Source organism: Labrus bergylta, chromosome 20 (genome assembly GCF_963930695.1).
Source record: "Labrus bergylta chromosome 20, fLabBer1.1, whole genome shotgun sequence".
Taxonomy (NCBI): Eukaryota; Metazoa; Chordata; class Actinopteri; order Labriformes; family Labridae; genus Labrus; species Labrus bergylta.
This window is the reverse complement of record NC_089214.1, coordinates 8,392,978-8,406,009: the sequence shown is the minus strand read 5'-3', so window position 1 is coordinate 8,406,009 and position 13,032 is coordinate 8,392,978. Positions and strand designations below refer to the sequence as shown.

At 40.1% G+C, this 13,032-nt stretch overlaps 1 protein-coding gene across 4 annotated transcripts in view; it reads left to right on the top strand.

The window, feature by feature from the left end:
- The window catches only part of LOC109994269 (disco-interacting protein 2 homolog C), a 59,460-nt gene that overhangs the window by 11,026 nt on the left and 35,402 nt on the right, over window positions 1–13,032 (top strand). Inside the window, exons 2-8 of one of the 4 annotated variants that reach the window (XM_020647541.2) lie at window positions 3,983–4,054; window positions 4,683–4,787; window positions 5,591–5,716; window positions 8,003–8,278; window positions 9,081–9,203; window positions 10,067–10,213; window positions 12,760–12,879. In XM_020647541.2, coding sequence (XP_020503197.1) covers window positions 3,983–4,054; window positions 4,683–4,787; window positions 5,591–5,716; window positions 8,003–8,278; window positions 9,081–9,203; window positions 10,067–10,213; window positions 12,760–12,879 — 969 coding nt within the window. Of the gene's footprint in view, window positions 1–3,982; window positions 4,055–4,682; window positions 4,788–5,590; window positions 5,717–7,981; window positions 8,279–9,080; window positions 9,204–10,066; window positions 10,214–12,759; window positions 12,880–13,032 lie in introns of all 4 variants that reach the window. The other 3 variants (XM_020647540.2, XM_020647543.2, XM_020647542.2) reach the window with 3 other exon arrangements.

Sequence of the window (13,032 nt, the reverse complement as noted above, 5' to 3'; positions counted from 1 at the left end):
ACCAAACAACAGCGTAACTTTTGTCTCAGCGTGTGATTTTACATTTCGTTATGGTGTTACAAAAGTTCTCGTACATAAACTCAGACGCATGCACACACACAGATTTTCCATACTGCCGAATTTGATATTTTAGTGACGCTGTTTCGGCCCCTGTTACACAAATACTACTTCTGCAATGGAACCACCTTGCCCCACCATCACCATTACTTAGTTTTGTATTGATAATGAGGTGTGACGGTCCTATCTTGTACATGCAGTTTAAAAGAGGGTTATTTGATTTTTTTAAATACATCATTGCCACATGACAGAAAACATTTGAGCTACTTCTGAAAATGTATTTTGGGCCCTTAATGGGGCGACATGTAACTTTTTACATGTAGAAATAGTTTTTTATCGCCCATTAATAAGCGAACGGTTAACTGATGTGAAAAAGTAGATGTTCACATCTGTGTTGCCTGTATAACCTTTTTTCCCCGGGTTGTATTTTCCACGAAAGCTCCAGGAAGTGACATTTTATGCATGTTCTCAACGTCCTCCTCACTCCGCTCCGCTTACAGAGATCAACAGAACAAACTCATCGCACACACACCTGCTACAGCCAGAGGTCGTCTTCCACACACTTCTATCCGCTCTAGGAGCTCTCAAAGGTGGACAAACTCATCACACACTCCCGCTCTCAGCCAGTGCCTGCAGAGACTGTCGTTTGTAGGATGGAGAATGAATATAGACACACAGACTCTATGTCCACCTACCTCCTCTGTAAACATTATGTCAGTAAATATCCAGTGTTTTTACTAATGTTAATCCATTTAACATTAGTAACTGATTTATCTAACAAGCTTTGAAGGATATATATTTTCAGTTTCTGGGTTAGCCTGGTTATATACTTCAATAAATCCCATATTTGGAGAATTTATCTTCTAACAGGCTCTCACATTCTCATCATTATGAATACCTTCTTCCTCTTTGCTTTAGAGCTCCATCATTGTCAAAAACTATTGTTAACACACTCAGGAACCACACTTTTGTACTGGATGAGAGGTTCCTTTATCAAAACAAACAGCATGCTGTATATATAAACTCCATCCCACATACACCGTCCTGCTGCCCAAAATACTAATCAGAGCATCATATGTGGATTAAACTATTGCTTAAAAATAGTCCCCAAAAATGCCTCGAGAGTAAAGGCCTAAAGAAGCTATTTTAGGAAATTACTGAGCCTTTATAAAGTAGACATTAAACACTTATGACCTATTTCATTATAACATCACTCAAGAAAAAGATTACCGGTAATTGAATTAATATTGATGAAAAAGTAAAACATGTCCACTATAGCATGTATTTAAATGAAGGAATATTAGCTACAAATCCAGTAATTTAGCACTAATTTTGTTATAAAAGGGCAAATCTTGAGTGAGCGCCTGAGCAGGGTTAACTTCCAGTTAAACTCATTGTTTGTTTTTTTCCTTTATTCAGAGGAGAATATTTCTCATGGTGTTAAACGATGCACATCTGTCAGCTGTCTTGTTTGTAGCTTATTATCACACCAGCGTGTTTCTGTGCCCAGTCGTCTTTTGCTGAATGTCTTTCCCTGTTGTGTTTGAGTTGTCTCCCTGTTGTTGCAGAATTAAACATCTCTGTGGCATACAATAATGATCAATAATTAGAAAACTGGTGTGATGCAGTTAAGCGGCATTAAATGGGGACAAACGAGGACGTGTTAGCTAACATTAGCGCTGCTGCCAGAAGCCTGGGGCTGCGATTGGCAGGTGGTAGTTATCATTATTTTGGGGGGGGGGGGGGGGGGGGGGGGGTGTCATCAGTTGTCACCAAGGTAGCAAAAACTCACCCCTCACCCCCTCAGGGATTGTAATGAGCTTGTCTATGACTGCCCTTCCACACTGACCTCTCTGTTCATCTCTACTATCGTCATTATGACCAGTTAAGTCCTCTATCTCAGTCTATTTATATTTACAATGAAACATCATGATTTAACTCTAGTTGAATGTTTTTATTATGCAGTTTAAAAGAAGTGAGAATAATTGATCATTTATTTTATGGATTCCAAACCGCTCACGTTTTGGGCAGGCCAAGGTCTTTTGTTAAGTTCCTTGTGTTCGTTGCCAGCAAACTGTGCAGGAGGCATGGTTTGTGATTTGTTGAAGGGGATGTCAAAAGTTAGTGTATTAAAAGATAAATACACAAACAAGATAATTCTTTGTATCTCAACATAAAACCTAAAGGAACAGCTAGTGGACATCTTTAGCATGAAAATCAGGTTTTAGCTTTGTCTGGCTGATGTGCTGTAAAAGAAATGTATGTCAACATTAAAATCTATTTTTTGATTCAGTGGCACTTCAGATAAAAGTTCTTGAAAGAGTTAACACAAAGCAGCAACCTCAAGTGTAAAAATAAGCCAATGCAGAAGTGCAAAACCTGCAGTTTGTTGAGTGTCCACTATAGCTCTTTGCCTGTTGTTGACCAAAAGTTTTATAGTCAGCATTTCCAATATGGCAACTACCATCGACTGGATTCCATAAACATCTCTTCAGAAACCAAGTGATGGTGTCACTCAGGCTTCCCCCATGATTATTTACAGTCTATGATAAATGCCAATAAACATGGATGTTGTTCAAGGCTAGAGGCAATCAACCCAAATATAATGCAGTGTTTTATGTCAAAGCTCAGACACCATTTGAGGAGAATTCTCATTCAAAGAGAGGTCCTCTAAGAAGCAGGGCTTTTAACTGAGAAACTACGTTAAGAACATTTAAAAAAAAATGTGGTGAGAAGAATATTATTTGATTGTCTGTTTCAAAAGTAACAAAAAATGTTGGAAGCAGTCCTCCTTGATTCTATCACAAGGTTCTGTAGGTGGTTTCAGGCATTGTTGTGCACACAGATCATGAGGATGTCGCGACATGGAAAACTCCTTTTGGTCGGGGTGACTTTCTGCAAGAGTAGCAAAAAAATTTTTTTTAGTTGTATGTTTTCAAGCAGGAAAAAAAATACAGTCCTGTCAAAGACTACTTCAAGACAATATATTAGAGGCGAGAAATCTTGAATCATCTGTATCTGGATTTATGTAATTGCATCCACTCTGTCTTCTGCACATTACTGAGCGCTTTGTTTCTTACTGAGGCTTTTTGTGCGTTTACCAACATACATTTGGTGATGGTTTTTGCATGTTGTGCAGAGAGCTTGGATATGACAGCAACTTTACTTACCTTAACTCTAAACATCTGGCCCGTCTTTCCTTTCCTTGGCAACAAGGTGACCCTTAATCCAGGCTTGGAGCTTGTCTCGCTTGTCCGTCACGGTTCTCCACGACGTCTGTTTTGCCCTTTAGGTTTTCTTGTGTGGATGAGTCGATCTACTGTTTCAGAAACAACAAAATGGAACGAAAGATGGACCAAAAAAATATGTTAAACTGTGGTGAGAATTTCAAGTATAAGTAAGTGTCCTGAAGTGAGAAAGCACTAAAGTAGAGTTCTTTATGCTAATGTTGGTCCTCAACATCATAATTACTGAACAAACAAACTAGCATATGGCTTAGAGAGGTTTATATGGGAGCTGCTGCAGGAGGAGGTTGACTGACTAACCTCTACCCCATAACAAAATTTGCTACATTATTCTTTTTGTCACATTCTCCATTTCCATCAGTATTCATCACATCATTTTTTTTATGTTGTTTCTGTTATGTTTTACATTTTATCTCTAATTAACGGTCTAGACAGAGACGTTCAAAGACTGGGAGAGACAGAAAAGGTTGGCTGTCAGGAGACGAGTGTCTCAAATTGAGGGCGATGTGATTCATATGGTGACTGTCCAACAAGCCACCAGCAATGCCCTTAAAATAAAAGATTCAATCCTCCATTAAACCTGTTTTTTTAACAAATAATTTTCTGACTAAATTACCAAAAGCAGCCCACACCGCAGTCGCTGGCTCTCTCACTCTCTATCTATCTCTATCTGTTTGCAGGGGACATCACTCAGAAGGGTTATGAGAAGAAGAGGCACAAGCTGATCAGGGCATATGTTCCACATGCTGGAGGTAATTTAGCAACCTCTGACCCCGCCACACACACAGCCCCCCTCCTCCCTCGCTGCTAAAATCTTCACATATATCACTACGAGGATATCGATCTAGTATCATGACAACTACAGTAGCGATAATACTCTCTTCTATCGATTCAGTCTTTAGCCGCCGCCATTAGTGAATGTAGGTTAAGACTCCCTCGAGCTCAGCTTGGGCCTGCTCCTCCGTATCTCAGTCTCTCTTCACCTACGCACTCTCTCACACACACACACACACACACACTTCTCACTGCAACTAAAACACACTCACATCCATCACACAGCTGGGGGTTTTCTATCCCAGACATGGGTCCCAAAGTGTTCAGGGATATTCCGTCAGCGAGCAGCAACACACCTAGCACATTGTTCTACTTTTATTTCATGTTGATTTTAATTATTTTTCTTTTATGAAGTCAGAAAAATATCATTTTTCTGCCGATTCAATTCATCTCCATGTTTGTTTTTCCTTCGTGCGCTGTTCTTATTGCTTTTGTGAAACCTGTATGTGCATATCTGTGTGTGTGTGTGTGTGTGTGTGTGTCTGTGTGTGTGTCTGTATATATGTGTGTGTGTCTGTCCGCCTGTTTGCCCTTTTGCCTCTGTAGGTATGGAAGGGCCCATGTCCCATCGGGCCCAGCTTGGCCCGCCCTCTGCCGCACGTTTCCACCGGCGACGGACCTCCGGCACCAGAGATGAACGCTACAGATCAGGTACAGAATCTACACCGTCTCAAAAAATGATAGTTTAGCAGTTTTCATTTAGTTAAGTACTCTCATCTTATGACAGTATGTATTGCCTAACAATCTGGTACTTCTGATATTATCAATCAAATAAAGGATGTTGTATAGTTTTTCCACACGTGGTATCAAAAAATTATTGTAGTATCGAACATTTTGTGAACCTTATCATGCACAGGACATTTTTTTTATTATGACGGCAGATTAAATTAAATGGATCCTTTACATAAAACAAATAATTAAAACTGGTTTCCCAGTTGACGCAGCTTTGAATTCTATCTTATGTAAACATAACACAACAAAATTAATGTTTAAAGAAGGCCAGAACGTTCTGATACTTAAAGTACCTTCTGAGGGAAGTACTGCATGTCTATGAAGTTGGGAGATATCCGAGTGTCAGATTTATAAAGAAGTAAAAACTAATTGAAATTTCAGTTGGTTCTAGAGAAGTCATTGACACCTTCATATGAACTGACGTAATAAGAATTAAACCATGTCAATGACTTGACTACTTCTTGGCTTTGCTATTTCTGGTTAGCTTTGATTATGACTAAACTAAACTATGGCAGAACTTTGTAAATTACTTTTAGGTTCTATAAGATATTACTGGTATTATTCCTCGCAGCCATGGTATCTACTGTAACGTGATAGATTTGGCTTAGTTATGCTTCCAGTGTGTTAATTTAAAGATAAAAAATACACACCTACTAGAGCAGTTATCTGAGCCAGGAAATATTCTTTGTGAATGAATCCCTCTGTTTCTCTCTCTCCGTAAGACGTCCATACTGAGGCGGTGCAGGCCGTGTTGGCGCGTCATGTGGAGAGGAAGGTCGCCGTGCCGATGCCTTCCAAGAGACGCTCACTTGTAGTGCAGACCTCCATGGATGCTTACACGCCTCCAGGTGACGAGACACAAACCAAAAACACTCACATGCCCTCCTCCTCCAGCCAAAGCACAAACATATACCCATTCTTTTACAAAGGAACTCCTGTATATCTAAATGACCGAAGTTAAGGGAAGGACAATTTTGGAATTGCTCCACTATACTCCGCTTACTTCAGGTGGCTGTCTACTAGTACTCGACTCACTCACCTGCAACTGACAGGCTAAGGCTGTCCGAGCTGTCAGCAGGGAAAGGATTTTTTTAAAAAGAGAACAATTTGTCTTTAACAAGAAACCGCTGTCACATTGTTCTTTTTAAATCTGCCGGACTCCATTGACAAAAATAGTAATTTATCTTTCAAACACAAGCGTTGCTGTTTCACTGCAGCCTCCATCAGGTAGTTTGTCTGTCTGTAGGACTTTGATGTTTTAGATGTTAAGTTCAAATCTGACACATTTTGCTCACTACACAGCAACAAGAAAAAAGTATCTGATTGAGGCAGCAGTATACGAGCTACTCCTGTCGTCCACAAGGTTAAATTGCAGTATTCTTCTGGTGTGTTTAAGTGATGATGAAACAACTGATTCTGGCCAGAAGAAAAGAGTCTTAACTATTAAACAAAAAGTTCTATCTCTGTAGGGATCATTCATGTGATGTTATTGGCCAATTAAACAACAAACAAGTCCCTCTGTGGGGAAAAAAATACTTTAAGTAGAAGAAAATTAAGAAGAAGAAGAAGAAGGGCAACCGACTTTGTGTGCATTTGCCCTGAAAGATTAGGTGGGAGGTATTTTAACTCATTGGCTTAGGAAATCTACTGGAGAGAATCTTAACCTTTTGTACCTATTAGTCATTAAAACACAACATAAAGGTTAAAAATAGCTGTCAGGTTGTCCAAAAGTAACACAATTGAGCATAGAAAATCAAATATTTTTCATTGTAATATTCATCGTTGGTGGAAACTCATTGAGGTGAATATTATTTGACTGAAATTTGCTTTTACTTAGAATTAATTGTACTGCTTTGGAACTGAAAAAGGCAAACACACACACACACACACACACACACACACACATCAGTTATCTGTGCTGAACTGGGTTGTACTAAGCCTGAAATTTGCCCCTGGAGAGGCTGCCCTGTGCCCAGACAGGATTAGGTTGTAATGCTGTGTCTCTGCTCCTCGGATGGATTTTTTATTCTGACACAGAAACACACTCACTTCACCAAAAACTGCAAACAAGCACATTTCCTGAGGCATGCATACTACTGACAGATTTACAGTAAAAACAAACCGCAGACAGCCGGTCAGCTACAGTAAATGTGGCCTGTCATGGAAAAAGTAAAAATACTGATTATTACCTTTATGTTTTCAAGTTTCAGTGCACTCTGTAACCACAGGACGCTGGCTGAAAGGTTGAAGTTGACCTTTAACTAAAATCTGAGCTCATTATATTTCACATAATCAGAGATGAAGATATAATTTGGTTTTGAAGGAAATGTAATAACTTTGTTCAGCGGCAATTTCCCTTTTAACCTTTTGAGAAAAACCTTAATCGAACTTGACGCCTCCGCAGAGCTTGACATGAACCTGAAATCAGGTTAGAGACATTTTTCAAAAGAGAAGAGTTTAGAGAAATCTTGGTGGAAAGTCTTTTTCTAACTTCAGATTTCTGTTTGAATTAGTGTTCAGCCTCTCTGTTTTCCTGCTCCTGTGTGCTCAGATGATTACCTCTTGTTTAAAGATTAAGTTTCTGTCTCTGTGGCTCTTCTCTGATGTGCAGCCTGAAGCCAGTTTTAAACTTAATTGCTTCTTGTTGCTCTTCTACTTAAGCTGACTAATTATTGACATTTTGGCTCTGCCAGCCTGAGAGCAGCAGTCTGCTCTGCCACTCATGTAACATCAGTGATTAAAGTGATTATTCATGTTCTGCTCCTTTACTTGAAACAATAAACTATACACCTGTGACCAGCATTTGAAACATTTCATAAATATTTAATTTTAATATATATATTGGCCACATTTAGCAAACTTACAGTGGCAGAAAGCAGGGGCAAAACCAACCTCATGATGAACAGCCATCTGCCGAATGTGGGTGGGGCTTGAAAAATAGGAGCGGGGGAGACGGGATAAGATGCAGGAAGAAGGATAGGGTTGGGTTGTTGTGGTAACGCCGACTTCACTGACTGTTCATGCTCTCTTTTAACATTTTTAGTGTCATGTTGTGTTAATGTTGTGCCAATGTTTAATGCTGACCAATAATGTCTGACACTGACTCTCAATAGGCCTGTCCCCCCTGTGCTCAGACTCCTCGTCGGGCTCAGAGGAGGAGGCGGGGCCGGGTGACGACATGTCGGGCATGGAGCACTGGATGAGCCGCCCTTCCCATTTAGGCCCCGCCCACCTGGGCTCCACCTCCTCCTCCTCCTCGTCGACGCAGAGCGGAGGCAGTGGCAACGCCGGGCGGCTTGCCGACTCGCTGGCGCACGCACACATCTCGCACCTGGCGCACTCACACCTGGCGCACAGTCACCTGGGCCAGTCACACCACCAGCAGAGCCACCTGTCCCAGTCACACCACGGTAAGACTGAACTGTTTCCTGCTGGGTTTGTGGAGCGGGTGTGTTTGTGTGTCAGTACAACTGAGACAGAAAGAAGCCTCATTTTGTCTAAAAAACATTAAAGCAGCTGTTGTTCTTTTTGATTGATGTTGGCTCTTAATGAAGGGTTAAAGACAGAGTTAAGCTGTGAATGTAAAGAAAGGACTCTTCTGTGCATTTTAATGTTAAACCTCTGGATTCTCGCTATTGGACACATTCTACACAGTAAATGCCATGGTGCACTTTTATCATTTTATTTTTTTTTAAATTTGTCAGACTGGAAGTAAGCAGTCATTTTTAAGTCATTAAATCACATCCGTTGGTCGTCTAAGAAATGTTAGAAAACATTTTTTAATGTGTCTTAACAGCTTAAGACAACATCTTTAAATATCTTGTTTTGTCCACAACCCAAAGGTCATCGATTTAGTGTTGTAGAGGAGTACAGCAACTTCAAATACATTAACCTGGAACCAGTTTGAAACAGAAATTCACAAGTCAGATTTACAAACTTGGTTGATTATTGAAATTGAATTGAATTCAGCGTTGACAATTAATTGCTTAAGTGCAACATGTTTCACTTTTTATTATCCAGCTCTAAATAGAGAGGCTCACTCTCTTTATCTTCATTTAAACACCAAATGTTGCTTCTTTTTGGCTGCTGCCTTATTACCTTCATATGTTTTTACTCATGACAATCAAAACTACACGCTAACTTTAAAGACTTGATTGCAGTCTCATGTTATTTTATTTATAAACCTTATTACTTCTGTGTGTGTGCATGTAGGTATCGGCCACCTGTCTCTAAAAAGGAAGGGAGTTCTGAGTGTCGCAGAGAACGGAGGATCTCTGAGACGATCCTGTGAGTTTGGATCTGACATGCTGTGGCCGCCACCGCTGGAATCAGACGGTAAGTCCAACACAGACACAGTAAACACCAACCAAGCTGTGGCTAGAGAAATGATTTCATCGTATTTAAATATAACTCACAAATGACATTACTTTCACTTCTTGGACTTCTAACTTCCCAGGAAAACAGACAGTTTATAGATCAAGCCAAGTTTATTTTCAGTCTGAGAATGCACATGAATCAAGGGTTTATTTTAAATTATGGTTTCCATTTTACTCATCTTATATTTGAGTAACTTAAAATACAATACTGTTGACATGTTTTCTGCTGAAAGTATGAGTCCAAAAAAGTCGTCAACAATTGCTTGTGCGGTCACATTTACAGTTATTCATTCATGATTACCCTAATGCAAAATTAAAAAATCACATTTTGTAAAGAATGTCCATGCTATTTTCTGTCACTACCTCATATAAGTGGTTGCCATCAAAAGCAAGTTAAGGCGAAGAATTGATGCCAGTTTATAAATGGATAGTAATATTTACCTCATGTGTGACAAGCTGCTACAAGTGTTATTGAAGTTTGTGACAGTGACATTTAACTCATACTTTAGTTTAGTTCAGAGATGTCACGTGTTGTATCAAACATGTAGCATTTATTTTAGTGTGAGTACACAAAGAGAGATTGTTTGGAGCAGGTATTGTGTTGAATAGATTTCCCATCCTGCCAGACCTCATTATCTCCAGTGTGTGACAGGAATGTGACCTAAATTAAAGAGCAAAGAAATGATCATCATAACGTGTTTAACTGTCCGTTATGGCAACAAAACAAAACACTCGACAAAGAGCACAGTGATAGATCTGAGTCACCGCTGGCTGTTTGACTGTTTACATCTCTCTCGCTGTTCTCTCTCCATCTGTCTGCAGAGAACCACTCGGCCCCCCCGGATGTGACGGGTTACTCGTCCGACTCGTCTCACACCCACACGGAGCGTCACCACATGTCCAACATGGGAACCATCGCTAGGAACACACAGAAGTACGGCAACGCAGAGCGCATGGAGACCGGCGATGGTAAGCGTCAACCCCCCCCCCCTCTCCTGCTGTTGAACCTTTAGCTGCTCCCAAATGGAGCCTGTGAATAAAGATGGTGAAGACAGTCGGACAGAAATAGAAACTCCTTAATCAGGAGGTGAGCTCAAATTGGACCATCGCCTCAGAGAACGGACCAATTACACCGTGTCTGTTCACGTCACTCCCCTGGATGAACAGATTGGTCTTTTTTGTTTTTGTTTTACCTTTTATGTTTCAAGGAAAGCTGAGTGAGCATCTCTGTTCTTTTTCAGCATGCTTCACGATCACGCAGTCACAGCTAGTAAAGTGAGAGCTGATCACACTGACCACAGTCTGTGGTCCATTCAAGCTGAGAATTGAATGAATTGCTTAAGAAACACATGGGCCTCATGCGGGTAGCGAAACACAACCACATCTCTTATTTTAGTTTGTTTCCACGATCTGCTCCTTTTTTAGGCTGAAAATTTATCCCTGAAATTCATCAGGGACAAAAGCACTTAATATCTTGCTTTTACTTGTCTTATATAGAGCAACATAGGATCCTATAAAAGCTTGAATGTCATAGAATCAAATTTAGCTCATTTTAAGTGATTCCTTGACTAATATAAAACATCAGAGGCCCGTTGCACAAGCTCTGTTCAAGTTCGTCCACACTAAACCAAATGCCTTCATCCTTAATCTTCAGCTAGGGTCAAAGAAAAATGCTGACATGGAGTAGTAAAGTCGTGAGCAACAACGTGAGGTTATTGAACTGCGGTAGTGTTTTGTGTACAGATTACATCTTCTCTGCTCATGTAAAACTAAAGCACGAGTAAAATCAAAGTCATTATACATTTTTGAGGGATGTAATCTATTATAGAAAACGCAAAGCTGACACCAAACAGCGGGTTAAACCCCTCCCTACCTCCTCATCCTCCACGTTATCTCACCTCTCAATACGGTCACCTTGACAACCGTATTTAACAGAGTACTTTACACCTGCTAGGAGCTAGGTGTAAGACTTAAGATGAAACTTCTATCGATGTTGGAACTATCTCAGCCGGTGCAACACCTTCAATGTACTAAGTAGAGCCTAAACTCAATTTAAGTAAGAACTTATGTTGAAACTAGCTACGTTAAAACTTACTCTAAGCTGGTGCAACTCATTGCTGGGCAGGTTAGTCATATTGGAAAATATTGGTATTGGCGTACTGAGCCTGATATTATCCTTTGTTTTAAACCAGCTGCTTTTTTTTTTATTTGTGAAGCTTTCATGCACAGCAGCACAATAAGTGCATCCGTGGTTAACTCTCCTCTCCGCTGAGCTCAGTGCGTGTAACAAACTGAGTCCACATAGGAGGCTGCAGTGCTGCTGCTGCTGCCGCCCCTGTATCTTTATTCAGAGTTTGCCTTGGATAACCACCATAAATAATCGAATGCATTACTTCCATTTACTTTTTGTTGAAGTTATTGAGAGGAACTTTCATCTTACCGGTATGTCCATTTGGGCAAACTCTGTGGAAAAAGCGACACATCATAATAATTTTCTGATTTCGTCCTGTTCTTGCAAATACATTTTCTGAAAAGTAATCTCATCCGTCTTTATTTTAAACGTCTTACATGCAACTCGCTAGGAATGTTTGTCGCGGAAAGATTTTAAAGAGGCTGTTTTGGCCAAATTTTGTTAATTGCCTCATCTGAAACCTACAGTACCTTGCAGCAGGGATGATAGGAAAATAAATAATTAAACTGAAAAAATCAATCTATCTTCAGCCTAAGTTTTGTAGCTAATAGCGGTATTCATGTTTATTTCAGTCTGTTTCATTAACAGCATAAAATCCTCACAGGATATTTAAGACAGAAATATTAAATTGTTAAGGCAGTTTTTAATTTTCTACAGTCACAGAAAGTCAAACTGTAGTGAAAGGTGTAAATAATTTGACAATCTGACTGTACACATATTTTTAACGTATATTTCTGCCGTGACTCGTGTCAACAATCTCTGGATATTCAGTTCTGCAACTGACCGTGATCTCTCCCTGAGCTCTGCTGATCACACAGCCTGTGCAGCTGTTCTTACCTGGTAACATGCATGAAGACATAAAAGTAATACTTTCTGTGGCTGACACACACTGCTCAGGCGTGTTAAATTGACCAAGCACAAGTTTGGTTACCAAATAACAATAAAAAAACAACCCAACAACAAACAATCAGCTATTAAACTGAATTTAAATATGAAGTCGGAGAGTAGGGTGAATAGGTTGAGAGTATTTGATGCATTTGGATATGACATAAAATAGGAAATATGACTTAGACAAATGCTGCTGAATGAGGCCCAGTGTTTCTAAATTCTTAAACTACATTTTCCAAATTTCTAGAAATTTGGACCAGAATTCAGGAGATTTTAGTCCAAAAAGACATTACGTTTGAAGGATTTTCTTAAGTGAGAAGGTAAACAAGACTCTCTCTTGCAAGCCTTCCAGGCCTCAACTCTTCCTTTCCACTGTGAAGACTAAGCCCCAAAACTTTTTCCTCACGGCGTGTGTATGTGTCTGGGGTTCTTACAGGTGTTCCAGTCAGCAGTCGTGTGTCCGCTAAAATCCAGCAGCTCGTGAACACGCTGAAGCAGCCGCGCAGACCTCCGCTCCGGGAGTTCTTTGTCGATGACTTTGATGAACTTCTGGAGGGTTAGAAACTGTCTTTGATCCTGCATGACTCGTGTTTCTGTCTGTTTGATTTTCTTTTTTTTTTTGAGTTGCACTGTGTTTTTCCAATCTATCTCTTCATACACGGGAGTCATGAGTCATGGTTCTCTGAAAGTCTTGTGTTGGACATTTGAG